At 38.5% G+C, this 16,346-nt stretch overlaps 4 protein-coding genes and 1 long non-coding RNA gene across 5 annotated transcripts; 3 read left to right on the forward strand and 2 right to left on the reverse strand.

The window, feature by feature from the left end:
- Positions 1 to 4,168: 4,168 nt before the first annotated feature.
- Positions 4,169 to 6,875, forward strand: hbae4 (hemoglobin alpha embryonic-4). The gene is made up of 3 exons (XM_069691307.1): positions 4,169 to 4,482; positions 5,021 to 5,225; positions 6,600 to 6,875. Exons 1-3 carry the CDS (start codon positions 4,391 to 4,393, stop codon positions 6,726 to 6,728), a joined length of 426 nt encoding a protein of 141 aa, XP_069547408.1. The 5' UTR covers positions 4,169 to 4,390; the 3' UTR covers positions 6,729 to 6,875.
- Positions 6,876 to 8,642: 1,767 nt separating this feature from the next.
- hbbe2 (hemoglobin beta embryonic-2) lies at positions 8,643 to 9,526 on the reverse strand. Its single transcript, XM_069691309.1, has 3 exons — positions 9,380 to 9,526; positions 9,070 to 9,292; positions 8,643 to 8,860 (listed from the first exon to the last, which is right to left on the reverse strand). Exons 1-3 carry the CDS (start codon positions 9,469 to 9,471, stop codon positions 8,732 to 8,734), a joined length of 444 nt encoding a protein of 147 aa, XP_069547410.1. The 5' UTR covers positions 9,472 to 9,526; the 3' UTR covers positions 8,643 to 8,731.
- Positions 9,527 to 11,672: 2,146 nt separating this feature from the next.
- On the forward strand, positions 11,673 to 13,280 carry hbae5 (hemoglobin, alpha embryonic 5). The gene is made up of 3 exons (XM_069691311.1): positions 11,673 to 11,813; positions 12,461 to 12,668; positions 13,072 to 13,280. Exons 1-3 carry the CDS (start codon positions 11,719 to 11,721, stop codon positions 13,198 to 13,200), a joined length of 432 nt encoding a protein of 143 aa, XP_069547412.1. The 5' UTR covers positions 11,673 to 11,718; the 3' UTR covers positions 13,201 to 13,280.
- Positions 13,281 to 13,292: 12 nt separating this feature from the next.
- aqp8a.2 (aquaporin 8a, tandem duplicate 2) lies at positions 13,293 to 15,526 on the reverse strand. Its single transcript, XM_069691308.1, has 5 exons — positions 15,237 to 15,526; positions 14,962 to 15,088; positions 14,665 to 14,879; positions 13,698 to 13,832; positions 13,293 to 13,603 (listed from the first exon to the last, which is right to left on the reverse strand). Exons 1-5 carry the CDS (start codon positions 15,491 to 15,493, stop codon positions 13,558 to 13,560), a joined length of 780 nt encoding a protein of 259 aa, XP_069547409.1. The 5' UTR covers positions 15,494 to 15,526; the 3' UTR covers positions 13,293 to 13,557.
- Positions 14,689 to 16,029, forward strand: LOC138616786 (uncharacterized). Its single transcript, XR_011310620.1, has 3 exons — positions 14,689 to 14,888; positions 14,956 to 15,048; positions 15,256 to 16,029. It is a non-coding gene; the product is annotated as an uncharacterized lncRNA (long non-coding RNA).
- The last annotated feature ends 317 nt before the right edge of the window (positions 16,030 to 16,346 follow it).

The following is a 16,346-nucleotide window of genomic DNA, read 5'->3' on the forward strand; positions in this document are numbered from 1 at the left end:
CCCCGGCAGAAAAGCACAACTGGTGAGTCTCTTTAGCTCTTTGCGTGACAGTGTAAGTTGTGTGTCTGTACCAGGTGTGTAAAACTGGTGTGTGTGGTTTGGGTTTTCTGAGTTTTAAAGACTACACTTTTCCTCCTGCTGCCTGTTTGGTCGTAAGTTGCTCGGTTACATGCATCACTTTAAAGGCAACCTCCTCCTGCTGGACAGGAAACAGTACTGACAAGCTCTCAGACAAATGGCCCTGAGCTGAGCTGCCATACTGATAATGAATGGAGTAGTGTGCCTGTGCTAGGATTGTATTTTATATTTGTGTAAATTAATTTAGATCATTTTTCCTTAGAAGTTACGTATATTTTTGTTTCAGTTTCAGATTGTTGTGTCTCAGTAGTAGTTTCAGTATGTTTGCTATTTAAGCTCATTTCCAGACACTCATGCAGGAACAGAAGCACACACGACTGCCGACATGCCGCCCGCGCCTCGTTTCTAAATGCTGTTAACTGCAACACTCTTTGTTGTGTTGCACGCTGAGTGAGAGTCACATTACGTGCAGGACATACAGAGAACTGCTTTCCTTTTGTACAAACTGATTACAATGCGTAGCTGCATGAAACAGGCTTTGAGGATAATCAGCTGCAGCAGGAAACAGGAAGGACTTCACATTGTTCTTTCACATTTTATAGACGGCTTTTATACTTGATGGACGGATTTGATTTCATTCAAATGAGGAATTGATTACGGTGTCTTTGATAAATGTTTATATGTCCTCACATTGTGTAGGGTTTAGAGTATTTTACACAGGATTGGTGAAAGCTAATGTAAATAACTGGTTGCACCATATCTAATTTTCTTGACATTACAATTAAACCAAACAACCCAGAGCTTTAAAACTTTAATTTCTTCCATTCTTTCTTTTCTTATGAAAATTCTAATTGTAAAATCCGAAAACATGTTTGAATTGTTTCACTTGTGTAAAATGTTTCCTATTGTCATGGTGGCCACCGTCTGTTTTTACTTTAGTTGGATGAGGTTATATATGCATGCAGTACGGACGGAAACTGCAATTTAATTTACCACACGATGATGACTGTGATGGATCGCAATTTGAAATGAGTGTATGTAATCACTGTAAAGTGTATCATATTTACAGGAAAACAACAAGTATGTAAAACTCAGTTTTTATTCGGAGTGACTTGTTGGATTTAATTCAAGCAAGTTTTAATCTTCTATATAAGGTTGCCTTATGCTGTAAGACTTTTCACTGTAAATTTACAGTAGTTAACCGGCAGTTATTAGCTTCCCCGGTTAAGCGTTGTATTTTTACAGTTTCTTACTGTATTTGAGAATTACAGCATATTTCTAGAAATATATCGACAGTTCCTTACAGTATTCTTGTCAATTTACAATCCTGTCGGTCATAGTTTTGTCAGTTTAGTACTTTAAGTTCATGTAAAGTTTGTTTAAATCTTCTTTAAATTAGTCAGTCGGACCCTGCACCCTATTGCCCCTACAGGTTATCTGCCACAAGTTGGAGCAAACAAACTTTTTTCAATGATTCTTAAAATCTAAAAAGGGAAAAAAACCACATGCAATTTGACATGAATGTGGTGGATGAAAATAACAAGGTGGGGATATATGAGACTGCATGGAGGAGGAAGAGATATATAATCTATTCACAGAAAGAAACAAATCAATACAGCATTATAATCTTTTTCAAGTTTATAACAATTAAAAACAGTTCACCGTTTAAGAACCTAAAAACCATGACGTCAGTGTGCTCATAGTCACTATACTAAGGAGTGTCCAGAGGGGGCACCAGAACTTTCTACAACAAGTGCTCCATGGCCAAAAAACACACACACAGTACCAGCAGGCGGTGATATGTCACCTGGAGCACATCAGTTTTACCTGCAGTAAAACATCCCATAAAGAGAAAATGTCCTGCAAGTTGAGAGGGACTTTATTGTGTTTCATTTCTAACAAGTAATACAGCTAAATGCAAATAAACACGTGCAAATGGAAGACATTGGCTAAATACATCTAATTATTGGCTTCAGTTTCCCTAAAAAGAACCAGTGACTATAAAGTCACATCACTGCCACTGAATGAAAGTCATGTAACATTTCTTTCATATTTTAGAACCCAGGTTCTGCAAATACTCAACATTAAACAACACTTTAAAGTCTCAAGGCAAAATTATTAAAGGCCATAAATTGTGGTGCATCTTTCATAAAAGTGTGTACATATGTTTAATATTCAACAGAAAACATTTCAAAAACAACAAAGTTAGTAATATGACAAACAAACAAGTAAATGTTCTTGTAGATGCTGCTTATCAACAAACATCATGTTGGCTGTGTCTCTGATATGACCAGGGTGCGAAGCAAAAAACATGACTGTGCATTTTTGTTGGCAAAGTAGGAGGACAAGAGATCTTCGCTACATGCTGAGTCAGACTGGCTAACAGCTGACACACGAGTCACTACAAACTGACCATAAATTAACTCAGCACTTTAAGGGTAAAACAGTGTATTTGTCTTTGATGTACATTGAATGTTTTTAAATGACTGGTTCATTTATAAATTTGACCATAACTCAAGAGATCAGCCTGTTTTTTATTCCCGTTAATGCAATAGGTGTAAACATTAAACGACTGATCAAGCAACTGTAGGAATATACAATATTGAGCACCACCATCAAATGAGTGAAATAAAGCTCACTGGGGCTGCATGTCGTGGACACATGTCAGGGTCGAGGAGGGGTCATGTAAGGTCACCATTAGAACCGCAGGTGATGTGCGGTTGCTGTATGATAACTTCACTGGCACAGGCTTCTTCACTCTGACCCACCCTGAAAGGTTTGACTGTCAACTCTCTGGCATGCTGCAGCTGTTGCCAGGAAGTTAAGGGAAGGTTATTTATCGCCAGAGCACCGCAGGTTAATAGTCTAAAATAGTTATGAAGTCCATCCAAAGTCAGGGGACAGTGTCAGTTTTGTTGATGTAATTTTTTTAAAGTCTTGTCAGTACATTGTCCTGCGTCGAGGAACACGTGGAAGTTTGTTCCTTAAACAACCTTTTACGGGTGAAAAACACCTGAAATTGGTCGGTTCTGTAATTTGCGTTATTATTAAGAATAAATGATTGATGTTTGGTTGCCTGCAAAGACACATTTATATAGAAAGAAAAATAAAAGAGCTCATCTGCTGTATGAATAAACTATATATGCTGTTTTTATGTTTTGAATTTTCCAGGTTGTCTTATTGTTTTGAATAGTCCCAATAAAAGTGAAGGGGTAAAAGTGGTTTTAAATATACCTGTTTTTTTTGTCGGTCCAGACTATTTACAATTTGACAAAGCAGGCAACTGCCAAGGGGCCCCAGACCCCCAACTCGGTGGCATTTGGTATGTGGTAATATGATTAATTTGACTTTATTTGTAGATATGTCTAACTACAAAGTACAATACCAGCTTACATATCAAGGAACAGTTGAGTTTCAGACTGCCTGATTTTGAGGCCGTGTTAAAAGATCTTCATTATTTCAGCTGATAATGTTGGATGCAGGATCACCACACTGTAAGCCACCAGTCTGTTTAATTAGCAGAAACACTGAAAATATAGATTTATATATTTTCTAATTTGCTGACTTATTTACTCACTTTTTTACTAATTTGCTTATTTATTTTCTAATTTACTGATCTACTTACTTTTTTACTTACTTATTTACTAACTATCTTACTTATTTACTTGTTTATCTACTTTCTAATTTACTTAATTATTTTCTAATTTACTCACTTATTTACTAATCTACTTACTTTTTTACTTACTTATTTACTAACTGTCTTACTTATTTGCTTGTTTATCTACTTTCTAATTTACTTAGTTATTTACTAAATTTACTCACTTATTTACTAATGTACTTATTTATTTACTTACATATTTACTCATTTATTATCTTGCTTACTTTATGGCTGTAAGAAGCCCTTGACAAGATATAGTACCTAAAAGAACCAAAGAGAAATAACATCTAGTGGCAATAAAGGGGGCCATCATTGGAAAACCCAACACCAGCTGCACTTACTGGTCGGCAAACACTGATGATCGGGCAGAAACATCTAGAATGACACATGTCAGTCAGCAGATAGTGCGACGGTGTGGAGCCCCCACCCTGCTCTGGCTGCTGTCTGATAACACACAGGAGGGGGAAACGACACGACTGCTTTACATTGCAGCCCTCGCTTTCTTCAGACAACAGGAATAATTACTTCATCTCTTTTACTCGTCATTCTTTTCCGCGTTAAAATGGTTGATTAAGGCGCATCTTTGTCGCGTGTAAAGACATCTCTCCCTGTGGATACTCAGCTGCAGGTAATTCTCTCTTGTTCAGTTTGACAATGCTGTCAAACAGGGAGAGAGCGCTAATTAATGAAATATGGGATAGACTGATTCCTGTGGCTGAAGAGATTGGGTCAGATACGCTTCTTAGGTAGGTTCATCCTCAGCTGTATAGCCTTAATATTTCCAAAATATAAACCTACTGTGTATTTGTAGTGAAAACTTTATGATCCTCTGTTAATGATTTTATGTGTCACTGATGACTGGTGGCTTTTTCCCTTAATCAATACTTTATAATAATTTTATTTAGGCTGAATGATTTACTCACCATTAATAAAATATTCAGCCACTGATTTACAACAATTAAAAACACTTGAATGTTTAAGAACTAATGCTGATGCAGTACTCACAATTTGCTTATTTATCAAACCTCGTAGTGGTTTCAAGGTGCTGGCAATGATCCAAGATCAGTGTAATGAAATGTCCAAATGTGGGCCATGAGTTCATACCACTGATGATGAGGAGGATGAGGATGATGGCAGCAGCGGGAGGAAGCCAAAATACTGGTCAAAGTCTATCTCTATGTGCCATTTATACTCTGATGCTTCTGGTATTGCAGCCACACGTGTGCATCATTGGGAGTAAAACCAGTCCAGATTCATCCCTGTCACTGTTTCCTTCTTCCACAGGCTGTTTGTTTCTTACCCAGGCAGCAAGACATATTTTTCCCATGTGGACATCAGTCCTGGCTCCTCCCACCTGCGCAATCACGGGAAGAAGATTGTCCTGGCCTTAGCTGAGGGAGCCAAAGACATCAGCCAGCTGACCGTCACTTTGGCTCCTCTGCAAACTCTGCATGCCTATCAGCTCCGGATTGATCCCACAAAGTTCAAGGTGCCTGACCTAAACTCACCTGAATTTGAAAGGAGCGCTTGTTTACAACTCCTGATAATATCTCTCTAAAGCTGGTGTCTATGCAGCATATTGTAATAGGTCAGGGATTCTTTATGGTGAAGATCAGGCAGAGAGAAACTCTATTTCCTATGTCTGGTACACTGCACGACTCCAGAATCTACTATTCATTTGGCTGGAGAACATGCCATCAACATTTCACACACACACACACACACACACACACACACACACACACACACACACACACACACACACACACACACACACACAAGACGGGGATTACAATAACACCCAACTCCCTTCACTCGTGGTGCCGAATGCTTCCTGTTATGACAAAATATAGAACTAAAGAAACACAGTAGAATCTTTGCCACATAACATCTGTGGTGTTTAGGGCAGAGAACTAAAAACATGAACACATGAACTCAGAGCATTCTGGAAAAAACTCATTGCCTATCCCAGCACACGACAATATATTATTCAGATGACACACAGTAAATAACACAGATAATCAGATGGGTTCTATATTTGTCAGATTTATCAGGGTAGGCCTATATCAGATGTTCTGCAACAAAATACCAATTATTTCCACTTGCTATAAAACTATTTTCATATGGTATCTTCCATGTATTTAGTAAATATCCCTAATAAATGTAAACATTGCGTACGTGTTTCATTTTAATATATATGTTAATGTATGTTAGTTCAGTAAGAACAACTGTAGCCATAGTAAGCTTTTTTTTCTGAAAGCTGCTTTGAAGAACAAACTATAGTTTTTTGCTCAATATAATCGCTTTTGTTCAATAATCACTGCCCAAATCAAGTACATGCATGCACTTTCTTTGTTATACATCATAAGAAGTACAAAAATGGCCAAAAATCAAACAAAATCTAATGATAGACATGACGATGTTGTGCCACCGACACACTTTTACAGTGAAATCCCTTCCAAAAAATTTTTGTTTTGCCATAGACAAGATTTCACAGGGCAAATCACTCTACTTGTTAATTTTGTCTTGGGCTTTTTTCAATGATTTTTGATGTCTTTATGACACAAGTTAACAAAACTGACAGTGACAGCTGTGGTAGTTACCTCAAGGATCTAACTATTTTACAACTTCCTGTTTTATTATACTTAGAGTTAAGTTGCTTTGGAGAACAAAACAAAATGCTTGTCCAACCTGTTCAGATGACAGTTTACAGTCTAATTGGGTTGGACGCACAATAATCTCCTTTTATTGTAATAAACCTGATATCTGGAACAAGTAGTTTCGGCGTTTATTCATGATTCGCAGAATAGTAAGGAATGACATAATTTGTTTATTATTAACAAATGTTTTGTTTCCCCTGCAGTTGTTCTCACACTGTATGCTCGTCTCCCTGGCCGTTTACTTGGGTGAAAACTTCACACCAGTTGCACATGCGGCCGTGGACAAGTACCTGTCTGCTTTTGCAGCTGTGCTTGCAGAGAAATACAGATGAGACTCCACCACATTGCTTCTAGGAGCTATATGTGACATTTATGACGCTATGTAGTATTATACAATATAAGTATGTATGTGTAATTGTTGTTATGATGTAATGTTTTGTTCCAATAAAAAAAAAAAGTGCAATTAACATGTTCTTTTGTGGGCTTTTATAAAGTCTTAATGAACCAAACCAGTGGATTTACATGTTATTTCATAGTAGCAAATTGTGTGGTGATCATTTTCAAACTATATGGTATTAGATCGACCTTTTGAACTTACAATCTGCTATTAATTGCCAGTAGTACATTTCATTTTGGTGTGGAAATCAACTTGAGCCTTAATGTTACAACTTTTAGCTGTGCTTGGTTGTTTAATGTGCTTTCACTCAGATGTTACAGGCTTTTTTTTACTTTTATAGGGCTTCTATATGTAATCACTAACTTCCAAATCTCCTACCAGCTACAAAGCACCATCTAATACTGACACCTTTGCTCTAAAGAAAGCTACAACATTTTCTTGTTGAAACAAAGTAGACTGGCATTACATTTGGAGCTGTCTATGGTGCTGAAATGAACAGCTTGACTGTGATGCTCTCAGGAAAATAGAATACGTTTGACAATTTTTGGCATATTTTTTATTTCCTTGTTGATCCATTAAGTATTCCAGTTCACCTTTGCCTGTATTCCAAAGAATTATTACCAAGCACCAAAACCATGTACTATGATTTAGAGAGCGAACGTGATTTTGATTTTGTGATAGCATGATCAAACTTTCAAATCCACAGTAATTTTTCTTACTACCAAGGGAGATGTTCTTATATTTACACCTTCAACATTTAGAGCCTGAGCTTTCTTCTGAACTTTCCTTGAATAAAAAAATGTAAAGGTCAAATTAGCCAGTTTGATACATAAAGTCAATGCAGAGATGTTCCTGGCTATTAAAGCAGCGTTTTCAAATGTCTTAACTGGAACTAAACAAATTTCTAGTAAAAACTGAAACGCAGTCCCGAAGTCCACTCTAAAAAGACATCCAAACAGGGCCACCCGCATGGACAGCTTCTTAGCAGATGATGACCGTGAAAATGGTGGCTGACCTGGAATGGGGTGGGCGGGGCCAAAAGTCACTGCTGTTAGCTCACAGCTGTAGCACTATTTTCTAGTTTTGCATGGTGTTTTCAAAATTTTTATTTTTTTGAATTTAGGACACACTTACTTGTTTAAAACGTCTTTTTTCTATTTCTCTTGTACTGTTTTTAAGTTGTTGCACAAAACTGAAGACTATATATTAAAAATATATATATATATAAAATAACCACATAGTAAACAAAAAAGTCCAATAGTGTAAAAAAGTGTCATGAAGACAAACACAGGAGAACAGTTAATAGGGCAGAACATATTGTCAAATGTTGTTAGTTGTTTTGTTGTTTCATGTGACTTTGAGCTTCTCTCTTCAAACTGAGCCATCGGGAGGTTCAAGTTCTTATCTGTTCTTGAACAGCAGTACCAGATAGTCAAGGTGCGCGGTAGGTTCCACTTCTTTTTAAGATGATACCACAGTATATTGTAACAACATAAAGGCAATAACCGTAAACTAATTTCTCATATTAGATTAATAGGGCACTCAGTTGTATAGAGTATAATTCAGGGGTCAGTTGAAATAGTAGAGAAAAAATATGCGCAAACATACACAAAAATGTGAAAGCGTAATTTAAATTAAACTGAAAAGTTGAAGTTGTTGGAGTGACAACATTTCATTTGACGATGGTCAGGCAGTCATCTTACTTTTTTCAGCGTCTGCCTTTGATTCTCAGCTGTTTAACTTGATCATTTTACACCCTAATCGCCAACACACAGCCCTCGATACACACACACTATGTTTGTGCGTAGTTACCCTCCCATAAAAGGAAAATAGAAACAACAAATCAAACTTTGCTTCAATTGGCTTTTATTTCTTTATTAAGGAGCCACATGACAGAACAGACCTCCTTCTGGTGTTCAGGGTCGGAGGCTGCTGGGTTTAGTGGTACTGCCTTCCCAGGGCGGACACCACCACTGACAGGAACTTCTGGAAGGCGGCCTGATTCTCGGGGGTGAAGGCGCTGCCGAGCTTGGCGGCAATGACGATGGTCATGCAGTCAGACAGCAGCTGTGCAGAGAGAAAAACACACGTTACATGCCTTTCATATGGGTGTTTATGCAGGTAATATGTATTAACATCAGGAGCGCATTTGGCATCATGGTTTGCTGTGATATTCTTATGTGAGTGTTTTTATCCCCCTATTGTTCCAAGTTGTGAACGTTTTTCCTCTTCTCTGAGGAGACTTCGAGAAAAAGTTCAAGATGGTGAAAGTTTACCTTGAAGTTGTCGGGGTCCACGTGCAGCTTCTCGGAGTGCAGCACGCTCAACTCGGCATAGGTTTCCTTGATGTTGTCCATGTTCTTCACAGCGCGGTCCAGACCGTGCAGGATCTTGACGCCGTGGGCTGCGATGTTGGGGTTCGTCTTGATGGCTTCGGCGTTGTAGAGGTTACCGAAGGAGCCGAAGTACCTCTGAGTCCACGGGTAGACGATCAGACACCTGGAAGGGAAGAGAGACAGGTGAGTTTTGGCGAGAGGTCACCACCAGAGGAGGAGGAGAGGGGTTCTCTCTGCGGCTGTCCCGTACCTGCACAGAGCCTTGGCGCCGATGTCCTCATAGTCCAGGTTGGCAAAGATGGTAGTGATGATGCTTCGCTCGGCGTCAGTCCAGTCAACCATGGCTGCTCTTGGTTATTTTCTTTGTTCAGGCTTGAAAGAAAAAGCTGAATAGTTCTTCACTTCGACCCTCGTGTATTTAAGTGCCTCCAAGCTCCCCCCGCCCTGCGGGAGAAGGTAGCTGCGATAGGCTGGAGATGACGCGTTGGAGATAAACTTGCAGACTACTCCAGAAGTTTCTGGAAGGTTTTCATATTACTGTAATGGTCTAAGAGATTAATAGCGATGCCAAAAAAAATTGACATATCAGGCTGTGTTCAAGTAAATCATGAGCAAAGCCTCAGTATGCAGTTAATTAAGCATTTTGCGGGTTTATTGGAGGCAGTTTACTACAACTGCAGTCAGAAACCTGAGATGAACAAACTTCACCATTTTCATTCCATGTTTTCATTGCAAGTTCTCCAACTTTGTTTTGACAGTGTCCTTTAACCTAATTTAAAATCCTTGATTGACTGGAACTGAAGTCTTTATTGTTACAATACAAAAGTCATCATTTGTTGAAACTGAAGCAGTGGCTGTTAGTTAGAGGAACATCTTGAATTTAGTCAGTATTTTTCATTACTTGTTGAAATACAAAAGTGCATTTGTTAGTAATTCAAGAAAAATAGCCTGAGAAACCCTGTAAAACCAAAACTCTAACTATCAAAAGAGATATTAATGGATGTGATTTTTTTATTTGAAATTTTCAATATAATATCAAGTGGTTAAAAGTGTAAAATAAAATCCACAACGTCTATAAAATACAATTTTAATAAAATTGATTATACAAAACCAAATACACAAAAAAAAAAATTGAGTCTTATTTGAAATAAAGATGAATTGCACAATTTGCACATTTGCCAAGCAACTCGAGTTTTTCAAGTGTTATCTCCAAAACTACACTGGTGTTATCTGCAGGAGCGCCCCCTCCACCCGGACCCTCATCTCTCACGTCCACATGGGTTTGGATAAAAAAAAAAAAAAATACTTCGTGCTTCGTGATAAAGTTTCTCGGCGCTGTTTTCGCCCCTTGATAGGAAATACATTTATGACACGAGCCAAAGAAAGAAAAAAAAAAGGCAATTTAAAATGTTTAACTCTGATAACTATAAGGCTTTCATAGCTAAAATGTTGCACTTTTTAAGAAATTAAGTTTTAGGAAATTATTAATGGATTGCATGCAGCCTGCTGCATAACGTAATACCTATTTCTTTCCTTTTTTCTTTTTTTTTTTTTTTTTACTAATTTTGTTGTCTTTTATCAAAATGCAGAATGTGCATGCATGCATTAATCTAATTCCTTGTTATATAAGTATTTATACGTGACCCATATTGTTTCCTGCCTTAATAAATAGGCTATGTATTATCATAGAATTGGATAAATATCCACTAAAAGACTCTTTATGCACGTCCATTTAAAAACGCCTTTTCCTTGTACTGACCTGTAGCTTTTCAAATAACTGGGGATGCACCTAAAAAAAAAAAAAACTGTCAGCAGATTAAGATCATCACCCTGAACAAAAATACTGCATACAATTATTGAACTTTACTTCAATTATGCCAGTTAATGTTAATAGTTGATCAAAAATTCACCTGAGGTCTTCAAGTCATAAAACACTTAAAAAAAATTTTAAAAAAAAAGCTTTTTAAACTTCTTTTTTTTTCTAAATTGTTATTTTCCTCTGAAATTGCAATATTTTCCTTTGACTTTGTATTGTCTATGGCCACAGCAAAGATGTAACACATGTCTCACAACTTACATTGACTGGAATAGTGCAGAGCAATTTCAAATTAAATCTTATGTATGCCTTGGTGCAGGTGTACAACTAATTTGAACTCTTTCTTCCATCAGTTTTATTGATATTAACTGCACATCACCTCACATCCCCTCACATCCCCCTTAAAGTTTCTGCACATGATATTATTCCGCCTGACTCCTGTGACCTGAGATAAACTCTTTCACCTCAGGAGTTCAAGAAGGCATCTGCCTCATCACGAAGGTATCTTCAACCAAACCATGACACCAAAATAAGGTCACATAAGTACATTATACGTAAATGGTTATATTTGTTTGCCAACTCGCCCACCATGTGGCCAGCTGATATCACCTCTTGCGCTGGCATGAGGCCACTTCAGGGTCTTATCTACGTCAGTGGACTCACTTGGCACTCGTTCCCGTGGGTGTGACTTGTGGAGCCAACTGAATTTAAATAGAAGCTCGGACTAACCCCGGATCATCTTCCTGAATAGAAAGAGAGAGATCCAAGCAAACATGAGTTTGACTGAAAAAGACAAGGCTGCCGTGAAGGCCTTCTGGACCAAAATCTCCAAGTCAGTGGATGCCATTGGAGGGGATGCTCTGGGCAGGTAAGGTTAGCTTAGGTTAGGTAGTTACTTTATTAATCCCCGAGGGGAATTTTGTTTTGTTTTTTTGAACATATTTTAGGTTCATGTCAAACGTATTTTTATTACGTGCGTTATTTTTGTAGCCGAGGAGCGTCTCACTAAGACGCACTAATATGAAGATATTTTTTGTTTATAAGTTTAGTTGCTTAAATTGTTTAACTTTACAATGCAGTGAATTTATTTCAGCTTAACATTAGGATACGTCTGTTTGGCACTTGAACAGCGAGAAACGAATAAAAACAATTAGGCATAATATGTCTAATTTGAGAGTTATAACGAATCACAGCGGAGCTGATGGTTAATTATCAGACAATTAAACTAATTTCAGATCACAAACGCATACTGGACAACCACAAATTTTATGAGTGATCATTATGTGAGAAGTGTTATGATACCCGTCGACAATTTAAAACGCCAACTTGCCTTAGGTGAGGAACGAACTCACAACCTCGGCATTGCTCTGCAGGTCACTGCCTTATAAGTGCCACGGGCACCACTGGAGCGTTATTGTCAACGGGGTTCATCACAAAAAAAGTGGATCAATTCTTGACTCGGCTGTATTGCCAACCTTTCCCAAACACTACTTCACACATTTTCCGTTTCCACAGGATGCTCACTGTGTATCCGGAGACCAAAATCTACTTCTCCCACTGGCCAGATTTGGCAGCGGGATCTTCCTCCGTGAAATCTCACGGAAAGACGATCATGGGTGGAGTCACTCTGGCTGTGGCCAAGATTGACGACTTGACCAAAGGCCTGCTGGAGCTCAGTGAGCTGCACGCCTTCCAGCTGAGGGTGGATCCTTCCAACTTCAAGGTGAGACAGAGGTCGCTGACAACATGCACAGTATGATATAAACTGCAGATTTCCATCTAATTACCGACAGAAATTAGGACCAGCTCTCAATAAAATGACGTTTGCGCACACGTAAAGCGTAATTTACGCACAAATGACACGTGTGCGCTAAAAAAAAATGTTTTGCTTTAACAAGGTGTCAAGTCGCAGTTACAGTTTTAAAATATTTCAAACAAAATGAGAGACTTTTGTTTCCGAGTTATTATTTTCAGTTTTGATCATATATTAGGATAAAGTGTGCAACACATGATTTCCAATGGAAGGAAAGTGCAAGTAACTCACTTTTTCCTTGTTTTACTAAATAGACTATTGAGATGGATTTCGGCAATGCAAACCAAATATTTTCTGTTTCTTGCATCCGCAGCTGCTTAGCCACTGCATTATGGTGGTGATCGCCTCCATGTTCCCCAAAGAGTTTACCCCGGAGATCCACGTCGCCTTGGATAAGTTCCTGAACGGAGTGGCTCTGAGTCTCTCCGATAAGTATCGTTGAGTTGCCCGCAGTGGCGGACGCAGTCTGCCTGACACGATGGTGTAAAATAAATGAAACAATAAACTGCATGCCGCCCAAAACTGTTTCTATATTGTGTCCTGTATGTCTCCTGATTTATTTATTTTTCGAATCACTTTACACACGGAGGAACATATGAAGAAATTATTTGACTTCTCAATTTTGTCTTTAATTCATACTAAAAACAATCAATCGTTTACACAAGTTAACATGGATGAGAAATACATCAGACCACATGATATTATGATATGATTCAAAGATATAAACTGATATGGTGAGAAACTATTTTAAAGATGTTAATGTGTCACCTGCATGGCAGTAAACACACAATAAAAGCTGTCATGATTTCATAACTACTCGTAGCTTATGATCACCGAGAATGAGCCTGAAACAAAAGAGAGACATGCATAAGTCAGACTGGTGTCATTTTATTAATTCAATCACAACATCTAGTTGCACGTGGCTTCTTTTAAACTTACCTGAGCAAAGCAGCGGCCACCAGGCCTCCTCCTATGGGTCCCACCCAATACACCCAGTGGTAGGTCCAGTAGTTGGCCATCACAGCTGGACCGAAAGCCCTGGCTGGATTCAGACACGTTCCTGAAACATCAGCCCTGCAACCACAAACAGGAAACAGGGTACTTATAAAATGTTTGATTATTAATACAAAATATTATCAATATTGTTTGTTGGTGTGAAACTGAAATTAAGTCTCATTTTATAGCCCAATTCAAGATAATGTGTTTATTAAAAATGATTTAATATTAAATTCATTCAAAAATGTTTTACTCAGTGACGATTTTACAATGGAAAATCAGACATTAATTAGATTATTTTTTTTTAATATACTAATCTAAAAGATAATAAGCATTAAAAAAAAATTAAATTTTTTGTTTTCATTTTTAATTGATTTGTTTTGTAATTTTGTAGATTAAAATATGGGTTAATGTATTGTGAAATAATTAGATTAGATAATGATTTTCAAATTCTGACATCATTTTATTTTGAAATTATTTTTAAAATGTGCTATAATAAATTCATAAATAGGCTATAATAAAAAAAGTTAAATTAAATAAACGTTAAAAATAAAATACAATAGCCTTTATAATAAAGCGTAATAAAAAATAATACATTTGTGGATAGACAAAAACAGTCATCACCACACGTTACATTAACTCTCGGGCCCCATATTTTGCCGCTACGCTTTATTTTAAAAAGCCCAAAATCAATCAATCTCAGGTAACCTTCTCATGTTTTATCGTCACTACTTTCGAAAGTTATAATGTTGACTCTGAAAGTCGTTATCAGTTGGCTCCTCTGCAGCACAGCAACCACGACTATGTCCAATTATGTGTAAATATTTAACACTAATGATAGCAGGCAGCACACATAATAAAACTGTTACGTGGCCTGTACTGCCTTATGATCATCGGCCTGTGATCTCACCCCGCCAGCACGGTGATGATGACGGTGCAGCCCACCAGGAACGGAGCCAGCGGGGTCTTCGTCCTGCCGTTGACCGCCGCCAGCAGCACCACCACTGTCACCAGGCAGGTCATGGCCACCTCCCCGAACAGCGCCGCGTACAGCTGGCTCTCCGACTTCAGGATGTCGAACGCTGCTCCGGTGGCGTTGTTGTAGCGCTCTGCAGGAGTCATCAGCTGTGAGAGGTCTGTGTTTATCATCCCGCGTGTGTAGGAAAAAAAGCTCCGACATGCATCCTTTTTTCTCTATTAGACTGACCTTGGCCATTCCAGCTCCCAGCACTCCTCCGATCAGCTGGCTGACGATGTAGGGCCCCACCATCATCAGCTCCATGCCTCCACACAGGTAGATGGCCAGAGTGAAGGGAGGGTTGAAATGGGAGCCACTGGAGGGAGCAGCAAAGACAAGTTAGAGAGCCAAGTTTGATTTTAAAAGAATGAAACAGTGTACAATTTACAAGACCACTTCAATCTCTGGAAAGTTGATGACATCACAAAGCAATTTTTTTTTTCAACTTTTGAATTTGGCTTCACCTGATTTTATCCATGACAGCCACCAGCACCGCCACAGCCAGCCCGTGCACCAGCGCCGGCTGCAGCCGCCCTGCCGCCGGCACGTTCTCGATGACCGACACGCAGCCGATGAAAACAAAGAACATGGTGCCCACAATCTCAGCCAGGCAGGGCTGGAACGTCCTCTCGTATTTGTTGCGGGGTTTAGACGCAGGTGGCCTCTCACCCTTCTCCATCAGAGTGCAATCTGTGTCTTCCATTTCCATCTTCTCTCCCATCGTGTGTCCTGTCTTATTCTAGTCTACAGGTGACTCCGTACCGCTTACACCTGATCCTCGAAGTCGACTGCACTGCACGGCGTTGGAGTTATTTATAGCCATCCCCTGAAACTGGCACACTGGACTCAAATTGCATCACTGGTCATAAAGCAGCAGAGGTGAAGGGTTTTCTACAAGTGATTATAGAGAGGCCAAGGAGTCCTTCCCCCCGGCCTTTAGCAGAAGGCGTGATCCGGCTCGGAGCGAGCTGTTCAAGGTAGTTCAGATATGTTCCAGGAGTTAAAGTGCCCTTTATTCATCATAATTGTTGTCTTGGTTTGGAAGCACCGCAGCTAACAGTAGCCTATATAGATAAGACAGCTCTGGACCACAGACTTGGCAATTCCTCTCATGGGTCAATGTCTTTGTGCACGCTGCACTTTCATGTTACAGCAGTAAACATTTTAGATTTAGTACTTTTGTATGTTTCACTGAAGTAAATCAGTAGATTTAAAAATAACTGTTTAAATATGATTTTGAGACACATTTCCATTTAAAACTTCTTTATACTTTCACTCTTACAGTGGATATATTTTTTGCATTTATTAAACAGCAACATTAGTTTTTCGGTGAAAGTTATATATTGTTTATATGACCAGTGCCTCTTGCAAAAAAACAAAAAACAAAAAAAGTCCGTGCTTGTTCACATCCTGGTAGCAGCTCCAATAAGGAACTTTTCAATGATTTATGGTCCACATGGAAGGAAAACTTCACTGGATAATTTCATAATTATCAAAGAAATATATACAAAAAAATATAAATAAAATCATTTCTAATTTACTTCAAGCATCTTTTTCTGCATTATGTACGGTAA

The sequence above is a fragment of the Brachyistius frenatus genome, unplaced genomic scaffold (genome assembly GCF_029030835.1).
Source record: "Brachyistius frenatus isolate BFR_SWC_R1_liver_20210118 unplaced genomic scaffold, ASM2903083v1 Contig_11, whole genome shotgun sequence".
Classification (NCBI taxonomy): domain Eukaryota; kingdom Metazoa; phylum Chordata; class Actinopteri; family Embiotocidae; genus Brachyistius; species Brachyistius frenatus.